Genomic DNA, 24,695 nt, shown 5'->3' with positions numbered 1-24,695 from the left:
TAGTAAAGATTTTGCCTTAAAATCGTTTCACTTGGAAAACATCAACAACTTCAGCATTTAAACGTGATTAACCACTTGCAAAGGGACTGAAAACATCCTCGGTATGTGTGTTCCCAAAACACACATTTTCCGACTGAGACTTTTAAACTGTCAGTGCCCGAGAGACAATGCCATTGACGTGTACCTGGCACTAGGTCGGCCAGTTAATTTTTCCCCCGGAGAGTGGTTTCGGGCGACAGAGTGGCGTCCTGGTTTCCCAGGTTGTTGTACTGACAAACTGCAGTGGGGTAAAGTCAAGGGGCCTGACAAAATCTCATTAATCATTTTAAATTAAATCCAACCCTCCTGTCCAACCGGGCCAAGAAGAAAGCCATTTTTGTTCCTAAACAAATGAAAATTTCCAAAGTAACGATTTGGTATCTTTCTCTTGCTAGTCTTTAATTTGATGAGACAAAAATAAAATAAAACAATCCACTTTTCTAAGCTCGGAAACAAAACATTTGTCCAGATATGATTTAACAGATCAACCAAGTGTCTTTTGAAAATAAAACAAATTTTGAATAAAAATACATGGAAACATTCTGAGGGGAAACTATACTAGTTAAATTAGGAACACCATTTATCTTTGTTTTCCGAATACTTCAATGAATTTATTTTGTTCTGTCTAAGATATATGATCCTGAGTAATATATAAAAATGTAAAAAAAAATCCATTGTCCATAGTATTTTGGTGTATGATACTCCAGTCTCTTCTTTCCATTCATAGGTTTTGCTTCATTTTACATAACTGTAATGTGTGTATATGTGTATAATTTAAAATTCTTTTTAAAGTTTATCATTATTTATAACAACTTCCATTATTCATAAACATCATGGCATCATAGTAATATGTCATGAGGATGTATTCCGGTTTACTTAACCTGTGCTCAGCGTAATATCTGGTACCCAGTATGCTCTCAAATATTTGTTCTATGTTAGAACATTCCCGGGAGAGTTTGGGGCATTCCAGTTGTTTCTATCTTTTTTGTTTTCTTTAATGAAAAACAACAATGTGACTAAGAGTGTGGGTACTGACTTTCCTCTGTTTTGGATTGTTTCCTTAGAATGGCTTCCCAAAGTGGACATATTCACTTACAAATGCTTGAAAAGGAACTGTAGAGGCAGTTTCGTTATTAAGTGATATTTAAGAAAAAGTTCACTTTAAACACAGGTAAAACAGACTCCAATTAGAATAAACAGGTTATTATTTTAAATGTATAGACTTCCGAACGTGCTTACTCTGATTGAGCACCAGAGCAATTAATAATAGTGTCAACCACGGGAAAGATCATTTCAGAGCAGTAACATCAATGACTCAAACTCTTAAAATTAAAAAAAAAAAAGACAATCTTAAAGTTACAAGGATTTATCCAAATACTTAAAATTAGACATCCTAGAGTGATGAATTTCCATCTAGAACAATACATAGGTTGAATCTGTGTTAGTAATTTTTAAAGTGTCAACTCTAGCACAGTCTGATTTGTAAACTGTGTACACCTGAAAGGTCTGGGTATTTTTTTTTTTTTTTTGAGATGCAAATACTAAAGCCATCTTTCTACATACTTATACAGAAACTAAACCAGGACTACAGTAATTCATTCAGGTTTATTGAGAAATTGCTCTGGGCCAAGAAGAATAAAATTTCCACCTGCAAGAACTGAGACATTTGCCCTGGAGAGGGAAGAATCTGAGAACACTTTGAAGGACAAATACTATTTCAACAGGTAAAGAGTGGGGAGAGGTTACAAGTTTTCCAGAGAGAAAGCAGAACAGATGAAGTTAGAGAGCATTCGTTTTAACAGAATGTAATTAGAAAAAAGTCCTGCTGATGGTAAACTTGGAGGGCGCTCAGAGTTTTCAAGCATTTTCTCCCCTTTCCTTTCTTATCTTAAAAAAATATAATCGGCATTGTGTTTTAAAAACATAAGTGGTGATGACAGACAGGAAGGACGCACCAGCAGCTCCCAGTCAGTGTGTTCTGGGCTGGACACAGCACAGCTCTTACTGGGAAGGAAGGTGTGGACCGACAGATGCAGTGGAGCCTAAGAACTCTTGTGGGTTTCGGCAGAGCTCGGATTACACATTGAGTAGGAGGGTATCTGGTCAGAGACAACACAAAAGCCATTAGCACTACTATGATTTTCTAGCCTCAAAGAACTCAGCCCCAAATGGAAAAGGTAGACTCAAAAAGGCCTGAGTGTAGATGAGGGAAGACAAAAATCTCCTCAGGCTGAGGCTCATGCCCAGGTCAGCATCCTTCCTGACACTCCCCTTCCCTAGCTCTTGGGATTCCCTCCTTCTCGGGCCCTTCTACAGTTTTAACAAACCCTCTTTTTTTCTGACTTCTTTTTAACCTACCAAAACCTAAAATGCTGCCTTTCCCGTGTTCCTTTTTACTCACCATATTCCCTTGAGGAGTGTCTTTCCCCTGCTTCACCTCATACACTCCAAATGCTATTGACCCCCAACTTATGTATCCAGCCCTGATTTTATAAACTCTAGTCTGACTCTCTAGTGTCTGTTGATACTTTCGAATTCAAAGCATCCCCAAATTGGAATCATTATCTTTTCCATTTCATTCCATTGATTGCTCCTCCTATTAGCTTCCTTTGATTAGCGGACAACCAGATCCTGTTAGAAACTTTTCTCCCAAATCACTAAATCCTATCAGTTTCCAGGTGTGTGTGTTTAAATTCATGCCTCCTCTCTATACCCTCTGCCATGTGCCTAGTTCAGGCCTTATGACAGAATCTGAGAGGCTGCGAGGCCCAGGGCTGCCTGTGCTCTACCACACTGTACACGCAGGACTTGAACATCTACGGATTGTGTTATCCTGGGGGGGCCTGGAACCAATCCCCCATGGATACTGAGGGACGCCTCTACTGCACAAAGTGGGGAAGTCAACTGAATACTACCGACTTCTTAGTGGAAACAATGGAGGCCAAAAAGGCAGTGGAATAATATCTTTAAATTGCCAAAGACAAAAAACAAAAAACAAAAAAACCAAAAAAAAACCCCAAAACCTGTCAACAAAAATATTCTTCAAGAAGGAAACCAAAATAAAAACATTTTCATATAAAAGAAAACTGATACTTATCTCACTGCCAAGAGACCTCAACTGTAATAGATGTTAAAGTTTTCAGGCTGAAATGAATGACACTGCAAGGAAACTTGGATCCTCAGGAAGGAGTAAGAGTATTAGAAATGATAATGTGGGTAAATATAAAGGAGCATTTTCTGTTAATTTATTCAAAATATATGTGACTGTTCAAAGCAAAATACGCCATTATATTGTGGAGTTTGTAACATACGCTATACGCAAGACACAGCACAACTGGCACAAGTCGGGGGATGGGGTAAACATGCCCCTGTGGCTACAGAGTTTATGTTTTATGGGACAGGCACAACAGTAACTGTAAATAGGTTTCGTAAAGTTGCACGTCTTGATGTGGGTGTTGTTTACACAGGTGTACACACTTGTGAAGACTCACTGATTAGCAGCCTTATTAAGAGTTATTTTGTCATGGAATTCAAAATTATGCACGTGGAATTCAAAATTATGAAATACATTTAGATATTTGCTTCAGAAACTGTTTACTACCAGTCTAGAAGTCCCTTTGACTTTTAAAAGTTGTTTTGATTGTCTTCTGTTTTGTCTTTGAAAATTCTGTAGTATGTTCTTTAGTTGTAATATTAGGGTCAGATCTGGAAGCCAGGAGGCCACACACACACACACACACACACAGACACACACACACACTAGCAGCTCTGCCCACCGCAAGGGGCATCATTCCAAGGCTGATGCTTCTCGCTTAGAGCTATCTCCAGGGACCATGTGATTTACCGTGTAAATATACTGTTCTTTACTATTCCAATGCTAAGTGTCTTAATTATTAAATAAGCACTAATTAAGATGTACTTCATACATATGCTCCTCGTCTAGCAGGAGTCTTCCTCTCATCACCCAACATGTGACACGTGTGAAAGCACAGCCCACGTCCAGGTCTCACTAGGACCTAGCACAGTGCTTGGCGCACGGCGGGCCCTGCGTAAATATTTACTGAATGAATGAATGAAAGCTGTTTGCTGTCATTCACAATATTCCTTCCCCAACTGATTCTGAACAGAAATCATCAAGATGAGGAGAACAGGAAGATCCGACTAATTACTTCAGATGTAAGTTCTAATAACATTTTGTCCTTAGGTGTGGAAACCTTAGATTTGAACATGTTTTGCTCTCCTGAATGGTTTAAAGGACTTGATACTTAATGCAGAAGTTTTAAAAAAATGAAGTGATGAATTTATGTTATAAAACTAAGTGCCTGTTTTGCATAGTCACAAATTGATGCTCTTTTCAAAGTTCAAAGGAAAGAGAAGCTGGCATTGGTTTCTATCAAAGTCAGATCCAACTTTTATGGAGTCAGTAATAAATTCACATTGGAATCAAATAAATTTCAGAACTCAGTTTGAGAGAAAAAGGAAAGGCTTTAGTTAAAATCTTTACAATAAAATAATTATGATTATAAATCTTTTTAGTTAAATATGTACACATTACATGGTATTTTAAAAAAGAATGGAAATGAATAAAGTTTTTCAGGCAAATCTAATGCACAAATATACCATCTTTTTTAGACTATAATGTCAGTTGAACATTCTTAAACAGCTGGGTCAGACAATGGCTCCGCTTTGTGCAAAACATGATAAGCAAAATTAAGAAAAATTCTGCAAAATTCTTTAGTTCCCCAAGGAAATTACTAAAAAAAGAAAAGAGTAAAAGAAAAAGAGGTTGTACACTCAAGCTTGATTGTATACAGAGGCTAGAATGCCCAGCACTAAAGCAACCCCCGTATCTGCTGAACAAGTCCTTGGGTAGTTTTAGTTTGACGTTAAGAGGTGAAGTCCTAGCAATTGTGCTTTTAGGCAGCCACGTGGCCAATAAGGTAGATGTTGTCATAAAGGTGCCCCACAAAATCTTCACTAATGTTTTGAGCAGCACGGCGGGTATTTCGAATAAATTCTCTTTTTGACATTTTGTTCTTCACGTGAGGGCTAGTGAGGTCAATGGAAAGCAGGATCAGAGAGTAACACAGCACATAGACGCCATCTGGAAGGAAGCAGAAACACCGCACATGGAGCATCGTCTTCAAACCAGGAAGACGCTGGACTCATCCTAAACTTAAAAACTTCAGAATTGGCTTTCTTTTCCACTTGCTTTCAAATGTGGTAATTCCCTTCAACTACCCATAAGATACATTTGCACCGTTGGTACACCTTCCCATTAAAAAAAAAAGGCACGTATTTAATTATGTATACTTTTATAAAAACCTAATGTAACTTGAAAGCATCTTTCATGACAAGAAAATGCGTTAACCTGGTACTGCAGAATTCACATATTAATCTCAAAAGTAAATCTTTAGGAAAGAGACTGCTAAGCCTGAGCACCATGCAAGAAAAACATTTTCACCTCTGTACTGTTCACGGTGATAGTTGATGTTTCCCGTTAAAACAATGACAACCCTCATGATACCTGCTACCACTATCTGCTGCTCCCGTGGAGTTTATATTGCAGAATCTTGCAATCTTGATAAAGACTGTCCTGCATAAGCATGTTCAACAAATTTCTTGTGGTAAGAAACCGTTTTGGAATCTCGGCTTAATAAGATAAGCACAATGACATTTTTGATATGAAGAGATAAACAAAGCAATAGCACGTGAAAAATTATGTAGGTGACAGGCTGTATCCTACACACAAATAATGAAAACCAGTCATACTAAAAACAAACTCTGGTAGAAAAAGTCTAGGTGTTACCTATGTAATATGTGTATTATTAAAAAGCTTCAAAATTTAAAAAAAATTTTAACTCAAGTATTTAATTAGACTAATAAAATATCCAATACTTCATGAATTTTAAAGAATCTATATAGCTAAGTCTAACTCACAGTATATTTACCACACATACATGACGGCTGTGACAAACTAACGCAGCCACTGCTACAAGCAGTAAAATAAGTATCTGTAATTACTGGAAGCATTTTTCCCCATTGTGAGAAAAATGTCTCATCTACGGCTGTTTTCACCTGGAGATGGGAATGGGCCAAGGAAGGAATTCACTATATGCATTCTTACCAGGACTAAGGCCAAGTTCTCTCATTAAATCAGGGTTACAAGCACAGAATCTATGTGAGAACTTTGTTATAAGTGTTTCAAGATACTCCCCACGCTCTTCAGGGGCATGGATGTGACGAAAAAATTCTCTCAGTGCATTGGGTAAGAACTGATTTCTAAAATTATGCAGTGTTACAAGGTCATCCAAGACATCTCTCCTAGTAGAAAAAGAAAAGGGTACAGCTTTAGTTAACGTTGCTCTATCAAAAAAATGATAGGAAAAATCATAAATTATTTATTTTTTGGATGAAAATACTTTATTGTTGATTACCAGATCAGCCAATCCTATAAAGCATGTCTTATAATTTTTTTACCTTGAAGTATGAATATTTTTGAAATTTAAAACTTTTAAACTAAAAATCTTCTGTGAATAGAAAAACAAAACAAGTTTTAGAAACTAGTGATTATAATTATAGAATTAAGAAAAAAATGACTTTTTCAGTCTTAAAAACAGCAACTTCTTTTCAAGTAATTTCTTGGCTAAATCCAAATGAGCAACAGAATTCTTTATTTTAAGGAGATTCTTCACCTTCCATACCAATCTGCATCACCAGAGGTCACAACTGTTTATTTAGGCTTTCTTTAAAGTGTCCACATATACCATACATTGTTCTAGAATCTGCTTTTGCTTATTTCACATAATATTGTGAACAGCTTTCTGTGTCTTTACACATAGGTTTAACTCATCCTTTGCAATGGCTGCAGTGCACAGTATCCCACCTTATGGATAGAACAATTCTAATCACATACATTTAGGTTATTTGCAATTATATAAATATTTGTGTACATATGTGTGTATACATAATTTTTTTAAAATCAAGAGCATTCTAACAGTCACATTTTGTTATAATATGCTCCAATCCTTACTGAACTCAACCATGATTATATGAGCATAATCTTAATTTCTACCCGTTGCTTATGTCAGGGACAGGCAAACTACAGCTAGTTGGCCAAATACTGTGGCCCACTGCTTGCCTTTATAAACAAAGTTTTACTAGAACACAGCTACACTCGTTTATTTACTTATTGTGTATGTTTCCTTCCATGTCGCATTGGCAGGCTTATAAGTAGATCTGAGATGCAACAGAGATCATATGTCTTTCAAAGCATCAAATATTTACAGAAAGATGTGCTTCTTTACAGGAAAATGGCTGATCCCTCGGAACTCAGCATTTAAAGACAAAAAGAGTGAATGACACCATCTTTATGTAAGAAATTTCTTTCAATGATCAATGAGCTGAACTGGAAACTCCTCAAAGACAGGAGTTTCTCTCTAGCAACATTATCTCTCTGGACTATAATGAATATAAACTGTTGTTGAAAAATCCTGAGAAATTTTTTTTAAAAAGAGAATTACAATGGAAAGGGCAACACATTTTTGAGCTGTTATTTATAGTGTGAGATCTGAAATTTTTTAAATGGTAGTTCAGCGATGTCACATCAAAATATTTCCCCAATATTTTCATCTCCATTGATACCCAGAATTAACGAGTACAGATGAATGGCTATCAAGTCAGAACAGCATACGGAGCATCGTCTCTGTAAACCATCCTATTAAGTCACACTTTCAGACTCTTCAAACTTGTACACGAAGCTTTTGTGTAGTTTACATGCAAATAAGCACATCTTGTATCTGTAAGGTTGCTCTTCATGACAATTTGTCTATTTGATTTTTATATGGACAATTTCAAAATTCAGAGCTTTTAATTTCCCTGGCACTTAGATTGTATGGCTAGTTATTAAGAAAAAGGGCTGCAACTTCCTCAAAAATATTTGATTTTGGTTCATTATCACAAAGATGTGGGGCTTTCATTCTGTGTTCGCCTGGGCCTTTTTGTTTGTTTGTTTTAACCTGTACGATGGTAACTTCCTCATCAACAAGTTAAAGCTCACAAGATAATTTGCAAGATACAGGACTCCTTTCCCTGTTTCTACTCAATTTTATTAACTAGCTGACTGCCATGTGGTATAGTTTTTAAAGTAAAACTTAACTCATTAAAAGCACTACTTAACTCATTTCTGATGAAAAATTAAATATTTTTTTTTTTTACCTTTCATCAAGATAGATTCTCAGTTTTTTCCAGTTTAGTGTCCTTGTACAGAAGATGAACTTTGCTATCTCCTTTGGTGAATCGTCTAGGATGCCCTTGGACATAAGGTAGTTCACCCCCTAAGGCAGAGAGACAAGTCTATGTAAATACGATCAGCCTTTACCTACACATTTAACAACGAGGCAACAGCACAACAACAGCTACAGGCTTTTTCCAGCATTAATAGGCTTTTATAGCTTTAACATGCAAAGTACAAGCTAGAACTTGAACCGAAACTATTACTTGTGGTTGATAGTTTACATGCAATGAAAAGTAGGAAATTCAAAGTTAAGACTCCTAAAGAAATCCAAGTTCAATGTCCTGGCTCACGTCAGCTAAAACTACCTCTCCAGAAATCTGACCCAAATCGGTGGAGGTGGTTGGGGACGACTATTATCTAGACTTTGAAAATAAGCCTTATAACAGACACTTCAGCTGCCTGATGGGACATACGACTTCTCAGAACTCAGATACATATTGTAATTCACTTTCCAAGGAAATAGCTTCTTGAGAAAAAAAGAATTCTTCACATAAAAGACTAACGATTTTATTCTGGAAAGAAATAATTATTTAACTTAAAATGGGCAGAGTTCCAGACTGGTTTATGGGTTGTACACATTTTGGCTTTAGGCATAGCTAAATTCTTACAGAATTTAGCACCGATACACACTGAAGCTAAACACAGTAAGACAAAATAATTTCAATGTTTTTCATAGGATTTATCTTTGAATTTCCTTTTCTCTGCATGCAAAGTTTTCCAGAGAAGCATTACCCATAAGGTTGCACTCTACTTTAGATTTAAACCAACGACAATCAAACAGCAACAAAAAAATCAAACACTGAAACTAATGTTCTCTCATGTATATGAAGGTCACATTCATAAATGCCTTGTGTGGATTTGAATGTGAAGTTATTGAAATAAAAGGCAAGTGTGTTTATTTCAACACAGTTACCCAGATACATGCATCCCCATGAATGCTTGTGTCTGGATAACAGCACAACGTGTACAGTTAATTGGTAGAGAAAATGACGTATCATATACACGCAACACACTATTTTCACACATAAAAATTCCTTCAGCATTTCTTCCCTTTACAAACATTTACATAGTACTCAGAAATATTGCATATATTAGGAATTCAAGAAGCTGGAAGTTGTAAAAACTCTTTATGAGTTGGTTATAAAACCTCTCAGGATAAAACCTTGCTCATAAAATTTTTATATTAAATATCTAAAGCAATTTGGTACCATGAGGGTATGTTTTGGAAAGTTTATAATTATCTGTAAACTGTACTTCAAAGATAAGATTTTTATATAAAACTAATTTTATGAGCCATTAGGATAATACCCTATTAGCAATGTTATCAAATCCTCATAAGAATTTTAAAAGTACAAAAGCAGTCCTAAAGCAGTGATTTCATTTTTTTTAACTTTTTTTATTGAGTTATAGTCATTTTACCATGTTGTGTCAAATTCCAGTGTAGAGCACAATTTTTCAGTTATACGTATACTAAAGCAGTGACTGCAAAACGCATACAGAGAACAGAATATGGTAACGTGGAACTCTGTCAGCTCAATGGTGAGCATATTCCAGAACGCATCCTGGACCCCAGGCCAGAGGACGTAGCATGATCAAGATGGAAAGGCAAAGAATCTGTTTGAAAGGGGGCTCTCAGCAGCCGTCTGAGGGGCAGGCACTAGGAAACTGGAATGCCTCTTCCATCCTTTCCTCCATTAGTTTGAACAATCGAGAGTTGACTGTATATTTATTGATCTATTTAGCAAAATTAAGTCAAGTTGGACTTCTTCCAAAATTCCTCCATTTAAAAGCGTAACAACATAACAGAAGTATTTCCAGTGCTTAATTTTAATCCAAGTGATTCAAAGACAAAGGGATATCAATTAAGCAGTAATTAATAGGTCCTTTATTCATGCCTACTTATAAATCAATATTTAAGAGATATAAAACTAATTCTAATTTATTTTAAAAATTATACAAAATATAAAAACACTAATGTGATCCATTAAATAGTATACAATTCTCTAATTATGTGACATATGCCATCTTAGTATCATTGGATGCTCCTTATTAGCTATACATTGACAGTGGTATTCACCTTACGCAAGCATCACACAATTGCTGGTCATTTCCTTTTTGATTTTTAATAAAGTTTTGGAAGAATGGTACAGAGGGATCATGAGACCATACAGAGTATTAAACAGGACTAGCACTCTTAGCAGTGTGTGTGTGTGTGGGGAGGGGTGGTGTGTCACAAGCAGAAGAAATCGCGGACAGTGATATTAGCCCACAGTAACATACTTTCCAGAAAAAGGCTGTAGCTCACTGTCATCTACATGATTCACTAAAAAATGTCCAATTCTGGGTGTCACATTTTAGACGCATATTCACAAACTACAACTATCTGAATAAAGGAAGTCTGGACCTGACTAGAAGTCATGCCACATGAGGAAAGGTGAACATATTTGGGAAGGAGGAAAAGATTAAGACATTAAGACATCTGGAAAGATGAGAACTTGTGACATCTTCTGCATCACAAGGAAAAAGGAACAGACATTGTGTGTGGTTTGAGTGAAGACCTTAAGCTAACGGAAGCTACAGAACTTTTTCCCAAAATGATGCACACTGCCACGTTTTCAGTGATAGACACTGAGAAGTAGAAGAGTTTTGCTTTAAGAAAATTAAAAAACAGTGAATTTCAAGAGGTCCCTTTACACAGAGTAATGGGGACTTAAGTCCAAGCAGAAAGCTAACAAATGAGCAAGGTGAGGAGGCTGAGTAGAGCCTACTCACTTGAAAAATGGATTAGTAGACAGGAGGAAAAAATGGCAAAATTAAAGGGCAAAAGACAAGAGAGAGGGGGATAACTGGAGCATCCAGGTAGAGGGTGGGGGGTGGCGGAGGACTGGAAACACAGAAGGAGTCTCCCATGCTTTCCAAGCCTGGAGGACAGGATGCTGGCACTGGCTCAGAGACTGGTGCATTAAAAGAAAACACAGAGTGCATGTTGCTTTTCTTTTTAGGGAGGACAAGCCACCTGGAGAGAGTTGGAAAAGAGAGCTGACTCGGATCCTCGAGGAAAACGGTAAAGATTTCTATGGCAGTGTGCAAGGGGACGGAGGGAACCCACGAGTAGCAAACAAAGGAGTGCCAAGCAGAGTGCAAACCCAGGAGAAATGGGAGATGAGCTCATCGCGTCCTGTGCTGAGGTTTTCTTTAATGGAACACATGTTTTCAGTGACTCAAAGACAAAAAAATCAAGAAATTCTGTAAAGCATTCTCCATGGAGTATGTCACTAAAATTTGTTGTGGGAATGATAGCACCAAGATTTAAAACATCAAATCAGAGTGGTAAAGCTGTTCAGACGTAACATTTAGGTAGCAGACAAATAAGTCAAGAAAATATACACAAAGAGCTAAACCCAATATTAAGAAGGAATCAGAGGGACGAGAGGGCTGTGTCGGCGCTCAGCCACCTACATAGCGCATCTCTCCAGTTTCTGATTACAGTCAAGGAGGCCCCCCGCCAGCAGTCCCTGCTGTAAGGTACACCTACCCTCTTTTCTTCTATTACATAAATACCCGTGTGTTCTCTCCTCTTTTAATAAAGCCTACTTTTTCTGAATCAAATCATTATTATACATAGTACACTTCAAAAGCAAAATCTACTATATATATGTTTAGAGCCAGAAAAAAATATATTTGGGAACAAAGTGAATTCTGGTAAACCAGGCATGCAGAGCCAAATGCAAAACCCCCCTTAGCGGTGACCCTAAAACTGCTCTAAATAATGAAGTCATAATTAAAAAAAAAAAAAAAGTGCTGACTACTGGTACTGAAAGTACTGGCGGCGGGCCCAGGCGCTTGGCAGGAATACCGTGTAACAGTTGGTATCAATAAAAGAAATCACCACTAAAACAACACTGACATACTAGGGAGCACCCTTAATGTGTTTTCCTAAAGAACAACTTAGCACAGAGATTTGCTAAAACATCTGCTTTAGCTAGTTTTGTTCAAATTTGCCGTTGAAGAAAATGTAAAAACTCCAGTACCGTGGCTACTCCTTTCCAGGTACTAAAACCTGTCCTTTGAACATTATATACTAGAAAGCAAACTGGACACTGCATTTAACTTTCTTTTTCAAAGGACATTTGGAAGTGTACTCTGAAAGTTTTCAGGGAAAAAGTCCTTAAATTTTAACAATGAATATTTGTAAAACAAAATACTTCAATCTAGATTTTTAATTTTTGCTTCAAAATGAGAACCGAATTAATATTTTAATATATTCTTTTTCGTATTCTCTTCCATTACAGCTTATCTACAAGATATTAAATATATCCCCTGTGCCGGACAGTAGGACCTTGCTGTGTATCTATTTTAATGTAGAGGAGTTTATATCTGCTCAAGTCCACATTTTAACCAGAGACACGAACAACTGAAATGTAACATTTTCATACTAAAAGTAATGTAAAAATAAGGAGATACAATATATATTACAAAAGCTTTTATTTTAAAATCTTAATTATTTCTTAAAAAATGGTATTTTTAGAAACAACAGAGGGCAGCCCTCTGCAGGTCGGACGAGCACTCCCGCGGTCCGATTTGGAAATAGCAGCAGGGGTTAAGGTGCCCTCCTCTTACTGCGGGGCCCTGAGGTCACGGGAAGGTTCTACATGACTCATAAGTAAGAGGAAAGGGGGTAATAAATACTGGGGAAGAAACGGGAAGGTAATGTTGATGCCAGGTTGAGATCTGAGCTGCAGATTTCAGTCTTGCCTCTTCCCCAGGAAGGACAGAGCACACGCTGCCCGTGCTCACGGGGAGAAGTGACAGCTGTAAGGAGGAGAGACAGCGCCAGAGCGGCCAGTTCCCTCTGGCTCGTCACTGACACTGGTCCGAACACCACGCCCTGTCTGAAGGATGATGGAAAGGCACGAGCGTGGAATACATGGGCTGGCGCCAGTTTCCTCCCGGACCTCGTTTGAATGGGCAAGGACTTCAGCTTCCAGGAGCAATTAATGGAGGACTTTTCGTGCATGAAAGGGCACAATGCTGAGGAATTGCTAACAACAGTCACACAGAAACCCTAAATTATCTGTAGCTGTAAGATGTCAGCAGGAAACCCACATAAAGGAGGGGCAGCTCAAAGAAAATGAAAAGAAAAACGGAGATTCACCTCGAATGGAGTCACCTCCAGGGAAAGTGGAGGAGAGACGCAGGAGAGATCTTTCTGCTTCTTTTTCACAGGAAGAGAAGGCAATGACATTAGACAAAATAACATGAACCATGTTATCTAAGGTTTCAAGTAACAATAAAAAGTCCCTATTAATTAGTTCTAGTAACTGCGAACAGAAAAGAGCCACTCCTGTGAGTTCTAATAGCTGTCCCCCGAAAGGAGTCACGCCTGTAACTGGGGTGGATCAACGCATGGGAAGATGAAGTCACTTCCTAAACGATAAATTACTATAATAATCAAATATGGCAACCATTATTGTAATTAGTATTGACAAATATGCTGGTAGGTGAGGTAAGCTTCTAGAAAAAGCCCCATCTCTAATCTGTCTGTAAATCAGAAAAAGACAACATTCTAATCAAAATATGGAGATAGAACTATTAGGTTAAGGTATGATGAATACTGCTTCAAACTAATGATAAAGTGACATATGTGAGCACCAATATTAGTTAATTTAGAATCCCTGCTTTATAAAAAAAAATCACACGCAAATACTGTGTTTGCACTATGTGCATATATACATACACACACACGGCTATTTAAATGACTTAACGACTCTGATATGTAAAAATTGCAATTTTATCATACTACCTAGACTCTGGAATGTACATTTATAAATATATTTTAACAGCTCTGAATCAATTTTTAAACAAGATTTTTAAACAATAGTAGACAAGAGAGAAGCTGGGACGTATATGGTGGTTTCCCTGCCAGCACATGTGCATACTTCTTCATGGAATCCAGGTTGTCTGTTCGTCCTGCCACTGTTTGAGCCAAGACACATGTTTTAATTTGAACATAATTTTGGATCCCCTATTAATTGCTTAAAATGTCTTCACAAAGGTTAAACTAAACAGTATCACTGAACCAAAAAGGTACTATATATACAAAGACTGCTCATCACATGTCAGAAAATAAAATTAAAAGCAAAGCAGATGACCATCTGAGGAAGATGCTGGTGTGACTGATACACACTTCATGAGGGACCATGACTCGGGTGTCAATTACTTAGCCACCACAATCCAGAAGTTCCAGGAAAGGAAGAACCCACAAGCCTAGAGCAGTGCCCGGCTGCAGGTACGGTGATGTGTGCAGTTGTGCCTCTTGTATAAATAAAAAGCTACATTTTCGTGAGTACTTGGAAGTACTAAACATTTAACACATATTATTTAATCTAATCTTCACAGCACCACCATGATATAAGTACCACTACTGTCCCCATTTTAGAGATGGGGAAACTGAAGCACAGAGAGTGTAAATAATTTGCCAGAGGTCAAAGTCATGTTACCAGTAATAGACAGACACTTAGCAAATATCTGCTGAATGAATGTTTCAATCTATCTGTACAAAGCTTCCAGCTGACGCTGAAGAGAAGCTGTAAACTTGTAAGGATTATATAATTCAAATAGGGGGGAAAAGAGGAAAATCGTAACAAAAGAAAAAATAACATAGCAAAAACCTGTGAGTTGGACCAGTACACTGTAAAATGCCTCACACTATAAACTCCCAAAGTCGAAGTCACCATTCCGAAAATAAAAAGCAACATGTTATTCTGATGATGTATTTAACTGCTAATAAGTGGTTCACAAAGATCTTAAGCCTTTGATTATAAAGAAGGCATCACTAAAAACTTTATGATATGAAAGGGGAAAGCTATATAATCTTATGGATAAATGTACACTACAATTAGTTGGTCAAAAAACTGTGTTTAATGTAGTATTTACAATACAGTACTTCCATATTGCAAAAGCTGCAGTTACACTGATGGATGCTATACACTGGTGACAGCCAAGAGCTGAAGAAATAACTGTCTTTCCGATTTCTAATAAAGCACTTGTCTTTGACTGACATCTACTGTGACACTGGTAGCAGCTATTTTAAATTCAAGAAAGATATGTAGGAGAGACAACTAACTTGGATATTAATGCTGAGAACTTAAATCTAGGCAGTGATGTCAAGTTTCCCTGAGTCTGTGGTCACATCAGATAAGGAAGAACATTGTAAGAGGTGCCAAGGTCGTCAGACAGGGTATCATAAGGAAATAAAATGCAAACAGATTTTTCTTTAAAATGTACTTAAAATATTCATACAACACTGCAAAGTCTCTGGGTACACTGATCTCAACTGGTAACAAAATTCAAACAAAGGAAAACATTTGCTCACTTTAGCATTTCATATGTATAGTATGAATATGCTAAAATATTCTCATCTTATTCTTTCCTCTAGTTCAAAGTCCTAGATCAATACAATGTGCACTAATTTCAGTTTGCTTTTATTGCAGACAATTCACACTAATCAGATAGCAAGTTATCTCCCGTAACATACTGAGGAAAACGAAAGCAAAACCCTTCAGGTGGGCTGAGTGATGAACACACTATGGAACACCCTAGACCTGAATCTGTTTCAATTAGATACAGACTAGAAAAGGGCCAGGGAAATTGATTCTCCTGGAAGCTTCTGGAAGGTCTATACTGAGTCTACAAATGTCCTTCTGTGGACTGCTTCTAAATCACATGCTGGAATGACTCTTGGAGACAAGGAAGGGTAAGGGAGGGTGGCGAAGATACTGTAGGGTCAGGGCAGAGTGTAAAATAACATTTAACCTAATAGACACAGGATAAAGTTGTCTTCTTAACCATAAAACCAATACCTGATGAATCAGACTGAAAAGACAGAAACACACACACACACACCCCTACATCACGTTGCCCTCAAGAAAGTGAATGGCCTCCAGTTTAGTATGACTTGACTAGCTGTACCAGGTTGAAGGTTACTAACCCACCTAGACAGAGGATAATATTTGGTGTCTGAGAGGCACAGTTTTGCACTTTGACTCTAATGATGATCAAGGGAAAAGGACTTTGCCAATGAACTTGAGGATTTTAGCTCCTTTGGGTAAATAATCTTTTTTAGAAGAGAACCTGTACTTTGGGAGGGGAACTTCTCCCATTGTCAACTAGCTCTTCTGCTCTAATTAAATTCTCATCAGCAAACTGGAGATAAAATTAATCAATTTGCTAATGAGAACTATTTTTATGAAAAGAATTTTTGTTCAGGATTACATCTCAAACTCCTACGAGTGTGGGTAAGAGCAGTAATGATGATGATGACGTAGCATTAGGATGCTTTGACTGTAAACAAGAGGAACTCCAATTTAAAAAATGTACAGGGATTTACCGCCTTATATAAGAAGTTCCAGATACAATGGCTCCGGGTTAGGCTCATACATGGCATCACGGACCCAATTCCTTCCTTCCAATGTGCTATTCTCGGTGTGTTTACAGACCAACCACACGGCTACAAGATAGCTGCAGGTGTTCCTGCCACTACATCCTCAGATACCAATGTCCGGAAGTGTGCACGTACAGATACAGTACTACTTCCCTGTGTCTCTTTTTAAAACTTAATCTTTCTGCACAGAGTCTCCTCTAATCTCGGAGGTCAGAACTGGATTACATGGATGTCACGGAAGCCTAAGGGAATGGAAGTAACGTGACTAGCTTGGAATAATGAATATCTAACTCTTGACGAGTAGTGACACCTTCTCGGCAGGCTGAGGTTCCTGATAGAGTGTGGAGTCTAAGTGATAGGATTTAAACCCTGCCCATTCAGGGCTACTGTGATTTTTGAAAAATAACTTTTACAACAGGATATAGTGGTACTAGAGGTAACTCTAAGATATCTCCTGGGTTCCACATATATCCTTTTGTTCTTCCACACTAGGTGGCATTAACTATTTCCTTCTGGCAATCAGGCTTACTCACTGCAACCACAGCATAATTACTACCTTCGTCTTTATTTGTTTGTTTGTTTTTCTTTTGATCCTAAAATGGCAGGAAGATGGTCCCCGCAAGCAATCTGAATTGTCGTGCCTCTGGTGTCGATATTCCTGTTTGGGAATTAAGATCTCTAAGCCAGCAGAGCCTCAAAACAAGGGAAGCCAAATCACAAATCTTCCAAGTGGCTCACTTGTGAAAACAGTACTGCTGATGCCGGAACACGTGCCCAAAGGCCATTTCTCTCTTTCATTGCTTCTAGCATCTCAGCCACAGTTGCTAAATCATGGTAAGTCTAAGCCAATCACAGAATTTTTTCTAGTCTGTTCTCTGTTGGTCTAGGGGTGTTCACAGGATTCAGTTGTGTTCATATGAAGTGAGCAGAAGTACACTGAAGCGGTCTGGAAAGGGTTTTTTTTCTGCCTAATATGCATAAGGGATTGGAGGAGAGAGTCGGTCTGTCCCCTTGCTCTGTGCTGAGGGTGACTTTCAGACGAGACTGCGATAAGCCTGAGCGGTGGCAGCCTCTTGTTACCCAGAGAGGCAGAAGTCAACACACCGAGGTCCCAGGATGAGACCCTGTATCCCTGATGTGACTCTGGGACACCTATCCCTGGTGTCCTGGGAAGTAGATAAGTGTGTATGGTTTAAGCCATATTAAGTTCTCCGTTCCTTCAAGCCACAGACACCCTGGAGGAAACATTCAGGGAAAGCGGGTTCTGCAGGGAGGTCATAAAACGTCGTGCTGGCTGAGTGGAGCAGCACCGTGAAGGGCGGTGAGGACCCAGTTATTCCTAGATTATAGTTCAGCTCACAACATTAGCTAAGAATTTAGGAACTTTAGTTTCTCTCTCTCTGTGCTACAAGGCATTGCTCAAAGCACAAGCATCTTATGGTCCACCTGGCTCAGGTTCCACAACCTACAGCTTAAGTTTATTCCCGAGATACTGACTGATCTACTTGCAGTGGAAAGACACAGTCAAATCTCTAGACCTAGAGAACTAACCTCAAAAGGCAGTACATTTGCCGAATTAAAAAAGCATCTTTAGTGGCCTGTCAACCTTCACTAGCAATACCCCTCTGTGGCAAGAGATACTGAAGTTTGATGAAGTTAGTGTGAAGAACGAGATTACCAAGGACATGACAATGAACGACCTGCCCCAAGTTATTTGACGTGGAAGCTTAATCAGTGTCTACAGGTAGTTATTTGAATACAATATTGCTATCAAGTTTGTCATTCTACCCTTGTTTTCCAAACTAACACTTTCTTTAATATGTCAAGACTACCATCAGATACAGGACACGAATAAAGCTGTTTGTCAAGACTCAGCTCTCAGTTTTACCAATTTTTTTGTAATTAATACTATTTTGTAATTAATACCAAAGAAAAGAGAACAAATAAATACAGATCCATAGACTTTCAATAAAAAGAAGATTACAGGTAAAATCAACATCAGACAGCTGTCAGTGAACAAGGTATTTCAATCACTCAGTCCAGATTTGTCTATTCATTTAGGAGCACATATTTATCTGCACACAGTTAAGATTACAGATGATCCATACGAGCACTCCTTAGAATGTGTTCCCTGGAATGCTACTTTATCCCCACCCCACCCTGCAAAAAAGATACTATGTCAAATCAACTTGCATAATTCAGCACAGGACACCCTCCTCTTAGCTATTCACAATGTGCATCAATATGTCAGGGACTTTGGAAAGTTATTCTGTAAGTGAGCCAATTAATCATAACCTATCATGGCCAAACTTATTAGACTTGGGAATCTTTTGACAACGTCCATTATCCTGTGGAATAACTATTTCAAAGCATACACCTGGGAAATGCTTATGTGTACACTCTGATGATATCAAGGCTTTCTATCCCTAGGAATACAGTTATTTTTCATAACAGTTTCTATGCTATGAAGTAACGGCAATAAACATTTTGATGCTGTATATTTGAGCAAAAAGTCAAGAAGATGTAATATATGAGATATTATAAAAATTGAACACAAAGTCCTGAGTTCTTTTCTGTAAATTCTACAAATTTCCTGTTTATATTTTTGCTGGTCCAACAACAAAAAGAATGTTATCTTGAAAATAATTTGCTTACACATTTCCCTCAAACATATATGCTCAGGTAAAATTTAAAATGTTAAAAAGTGTTTCTCATGATAGATTTTATCCCAGATCAATCTAATAAAATGCATACAATAGGTCTCTCTGTATGAACATAGGGAAAAGGTGCTTATATAGTTTAAAAAAAAAAAAAAGACTTCTTTTACCCAAACCCAATGAAGATAGTATTTAAAAAAACTTTTCATAAACATATTTATACAAACAAAAATAAGCCTATAATTTATTAAGGCTAAATCATATTCACTACCAATTTCAGACTCTAAATTTAAAAATAACTATGTCAAGAAAATGTTTAATACTAATTGCAGCACAAGGAATGTATAATTTATACATTGATTGGTAAAATCTGGTTCATCAGTAAAATTACCTTATTATAAAACTGCTGTGGAATAGGACCACACACACAACTTGTGCATGCAGGGGAGATACAGCCTAATGTCAACAGATGGGTTTTAGCACATTCCTTTACTAGGATGTGGTCACCTGCCACAAAGTACACAAGCTCATGCACCAGGTCAAGACTTTACATCCAGCTGAGATCACAATGTCATGCATGTAACAGCAGCGTGCTAGACAATCGTACCACAGTCTGAGCAGAAGTTCTCCCCCACCCCATGAGCCACTGCCAGCAGCTGCTGTGGGGTGTGGTTACCCATATCCGTGACATGAACGATGTCCTTTGGAGAATCTTGTTCCCTGTGGCTGTAAGTATTCTTATTTTTATAATATTTTAATGGCGCTTGCTATCAAAATGTTAAGTACAGAACTAGAAATTATGGAAAAGTAGACTTGTTACAATACTAAACAATCATATACACATCTTATCGCAGATACTTACAATAAACACCACTTACATTTAAACATATCAGCAAAAGTAACTGACTTCTCAGGCTTCAATGAACCCAGTATAACACATCTGATGACAGTGATCCAGTGAGGGGGGAAAAAAATCAACCTCCATAAAGTACTTCCTGATTCCTAGCACTAAAACATCATGGCAAGAGTCATTCTAAAACCTGGCCAAAGGATGACTCATATAGGTGAGTTCTGTATAAAAACATTTATTAGGATAACTCTTTCAATTACATGATTTCAATTTTGAAGGCTTGACTTGGATAAACAACAAAACTGACACTGATTATCAGTCAATAAAAGAAAGTATGGAATAGTCATTAAAATACTTCTCATTTCCCTGCACCTACAAGTATATTCCAGTGTCCCTCCATGCCTATTTCTGTCCTAAGTTTATTCTGGCAAAGAGAGAGTTCTCTTTTGTTATCAGGTGAAACCCGCTGGGTCAGCGTTGTTCATAAAAGCACAGAGCAGAATTCTGGAGCCACAAGGCACTTTGGATGGTTCAGCTCCATGCCTCCTGGCAGCACTATGTGTCCCTTTCAAAACAGCAAATTCAACACTTCTAGAATGCTCCAGGATATCTTTAAGTCAGGCCAAGGAGCAAAGAAAAAGGAAATACAGCCAACTCTCAATAACAATGGGAGGTAGGATGGATAAGTGAAAATCTGAAGATCTAAAAATCTTATTTTAATTAGTAAATTGAAGCCCCTCTTTTAGTAAACATTTGACTTAATTTTTAAAAAACTTCTTTGTCAGATAAAAAGAGGACTTTAATTTTGTCTCTTTTCTCTGCCCCCTCCTCCAAACATTCTAGAGGAGGTATAACAGGAAACCTATAGTTTGATAAACATAGCTGCAAAGATGGAAATGTATTTTAACATCTATCTTTTCCAACTTAGGTATGTAAAATTTTCCATAACATATTCTAGTATATAAGGGCCTGTCCACAGTTTCATCTTTGCATAAAAAGGATATTTTTTAATTTATTGTAAAAATTGGTACTCCTTTAGCAAGGACGGACTACTTACCATCACCAGCGTCAGCAGTTAACACCCAACGTTTCTGACTTTGTAAACCTACAACTCAGTACTTACCCAGTTACATTTTCCTTAGAATGTAACATTTGCAAGTGATATGAATTGAGGATGACAGTTTTACTCAACACGGGCAGAATTCATGACTGGAGCCAGCACACCTTGATAGACTGGGCATAATAAGACAGGCCCTGTGGCGGCCACCCTTCCCCGTTCTTCCGCGTCTACAGTGAAACACTGCACTATTCTGCCTCAGTTCTTCTCCAGTAATCATCACTCAATTAACTCAAGATGCTGATGCCACATGTTTATCTTATTAAACGCTAGTCATACGGACTGTTTTAATGAGCAACAAGTAATGTCTAACTCTAATAAATGAGAAAAACGACGTCTCTGAAACCACACCATTCTTCAACTACGTTAACTTACATGGAGCAGGGCCTGCCAGTGCACGATGAAAACATGCTTACTTTGCTACATATTTAGGAGGAACCAAACATGGATTTGACCAAAAATAATGTCAAAGCAAATGTATTTTATGATAAAAGGTATTAGGAAAAATTTGCAATACATTTATGATTCATACTTATAAAACCAGTATTTACGTTTAATGGTCAAATATTTTGCACGGGAGAAACATTTCCCTAACACAGCAAAAGTTAAGATCTTTTAAAAAAATCTGACTGCATGATTTAATAACTTAATTACGGAGTATTAAGGTAATTAAGGAGTCCTTAATACCTCCACAACAAATGAAAAAAAGTTGGTTTCTGAAAATTAAGTTAAAATAAAATTTAATAAATTTTTCCAGAGGCAATAATCCACCCAGAAGTAACAGTTCTGAGTGCTACCTAATTTCCATTAGATTTCTAAGAATAAGATTTTTGAAAATCTGAACCATTCCAGAATATATTAAAATAAGAATGGGGGAAGGGGAGGAATTCAGTGAAAGAACTGTCTTCACACTTTGATAACTCATATATTGTGTTAAGAAATCATTAAGTAATTAATTTTAAACAGTTCTTTTTGCTTTTCCTACTCTCCCTTTTCTCCATTTGTGTTTGCTTACCATCTTAAAAAAAAGAATTAAATACTTAATGCAAAATTGTTCTACTTTATAACAGAATCTTTAATGTGTTTCTATGTCACCAGGGAATTAGACTGTTAAAAAGGCATTATTTAAATGTGTCACCAACTAGAAAATCCTCTGTATCTCTGGTAAAATCAGCATCATTACAAAACAGAAACAATAACACGAAGGAAATGCTGCAGGTGAGCTCTGCTGAGCACGTCCTGCACTCTGGACCCGTGGTGTAGGTGGCTCAGCCAGGTCCGGGAGGGGACTGCTTCTGTGTCATGGGAGCTGGCACACAGCGTGAGCAGGTAGAGATCAGAACAGGACAAGGTGAGAGCGAAATGACTGAGCCACACGGCGGTAACTTCAGATACCCAGCTAATGAGCAGTGACTGGAAGGTCACGTTCAGTGACTTGTCATTTTACTTGCAAGTCCGTTACACGGGAAGGCTGCAGCAAGGTAACAATGAGGTTCACGCTCTTCACTTACCTCATCCGGGCTGGCATTAAAGGTGAGGCTGCCTTCATCCAGCTGCATGTACAGTTTTCTAAAAGAAAATCCCAGAGGCGGGTTCTTATTGTATATGGAACAGTGACCCCATGTGGATTTACACAACCTATAAAAGATAAAACCAGACAAGCAAACATGACCATATTGAATTTCCTAAGTCAAACATGTACACACGTGATAAAATGGTGATGTGAAATGATATAAAATTGGATGTTACAGCTCTACAGTTTAAAACGTTTAATTTTATACTTGTTTTTTTTTTGTTTACTAGAGTGTGATAGACAAATGTCTTCAATTTAGCAATTCTGACAGCACTTAAAAATGTGACTCACCAAGATTAATAATATTTGTGAGTCCTACCTGAAGTTAAACATAAACTAATGATGCTGCTGATGATAACTGACATTCACCAAGTGCTTACTAGATAGCGGGCGCTCATTTAAAGCATTTTAATAGTATTAACTTGCTTAATCTTTACAACAATCCTATGATGCTGGTGCTACAGATAAAGTAACAGACACTGTAAAAAAGCTGCCCAGGGTCAAAACTAATTTGTGTAGAGGCAGGATTTGAATCGAAGGAGCTTAATCCTGAGCCCACAATCTTAACCAAAAAGCTCAAAAAAGATTAAGTAACTATGAGCTTTGTTGCAAAATAAAACTGAATGAGGGGGAAAGACTGCTGGGCAGAGGGAGAAATTGCCTGCAATGCTATAACTTCAATATATAAACCAAAAGCTGTGACTTAAAGCTTAGCTGTTTTTAAGATCTGGCTTTAAAACACTGGTCTTCGCTCTCACAGCTATACATGGTCATTTTAAAAAAGTCTAAAAAACTAAAGTGCTAACAGTTCACACCTCAAAAAACGCTATTTCTACATGTTGGGATACTTGTTTCCAACTCCGTGCAGAGGCACGAGCTACTGGTGGTTATTTGAAAGCTAGTGCTTTATCTAATTACAATGCCTTGAAATGTGGGGTGTATACTGCAGATAATTCAATACAAATGCATTTCTCTAGAGACACGGAGACTACTGAAATTGTTATTTTGATAGTTTTAATGACTCTTTTGTTCAAAATCTGCGTGTGTGTGTGTGTTTGCTCAAAAGTACCTACTTGCTGAGACAAACATTAAAACAGTTTCACTTTCTGATATTCATTATTGATTTTTGGCTCACACTTCCGTCTTTTCTCACACACATACAACTTACAGGAAAACGAGAAAAAGTTACAGCCTCAGTCTACAACACAAAGTTTATGAGGACTGTGGGTAAAATATGTACTTTCACATGGGAGTATCTTCATAATAGTTAATTTACATCCTTGCAATATTGTTACCAACCAAATACAATCACCGATTTTAAATCAATGAGTTTAGTGACTTTAGAAAATTAATCACTATTTTACCAGCCTCTTCAGCCACATGGCTTTTGACTTTTATTACTAACCTAATACGTGAAAGCAACAGAACCTCTCAACATCCAAAATTAAAAAAAAAAAAATAAGCCTTTAGTTTAAATAGAAGCAATGTATTGCTAAGGAAAAAAATCCAAGCACCACAGAAACAGGCATAATTATGAGGTAAACAATAAAGGAAGCATTTCTTTCAGAAATGAACAATTCCCAGATTTACATCCCAAATGAAGAATACATTCGGATTGAGTTCAGAAAAGCTTAAAGTTTTTTTCCCCAAAGTTCAGATAAGGAATGATAAGATAGTAAAAGAAAAACAAGATGAGACAGATGATTTTTATTTATTTAGA

At 37.4% G+C, this 24,695-nt stretch overlaps 1 protein-coding gene across 2 annotated transcripts in view; it reads right to left on the bottom strand.

Annotated features, from left to right (window-relative positions):
- Positions 1-4,504: 4,504 nt before the first annotated feature.
- Positions 4,505-24,695, bottom strand: part of FBXO8 (F-box protein 8) — a 34,760-nt gene continuing 14,569 nt past the window's right edge. For both annotated transcript variants that reach the window (XM_010995069.3, XM_010995060.3), the window contains exons 3-6: positions 22,914-23,040; positions 8,257-8,375; positions 6,167-6,363; positions 4,505-5,143 (exon numbers count right to left, since the gene is read on the bottom strand). In XM_010995069.3, the coding sequence (XP_010993371.2) occupies positions 4,956-5,143; positions 6,167-6,363; positions 8,257-8,375; positions 22,914-23,040 (631 nt within the window). In that variant the 3' untranslated portion in view covers positions 4,505-4,955. The remainder of the gene's footprint in view (positions 5,144-6,166; positions 6,364-8,256; positions 8,376-22,913; positions 23,041-24,695) is intronic.

The sequence above is a fragment of the Camelus dromedarius genome, chromosome 36 (assembly GCF_036321535.1).
Source record: "Camelus dromedarius isolate mCamDro1 chromosome 36, mCamDro1.pat, whole genome shotgun sequence".
NCBI lineage: Eukaryota > Metazoa > Chordata > Mammalia > Artiodactyla > Camelidae > Camelus > Camelus dromedarius.
The sequence above is the reverse complement of the archived record's forward strand: the minus strand, read 5'-3'. Positions and strand labels throughout refer to the sequence as shown.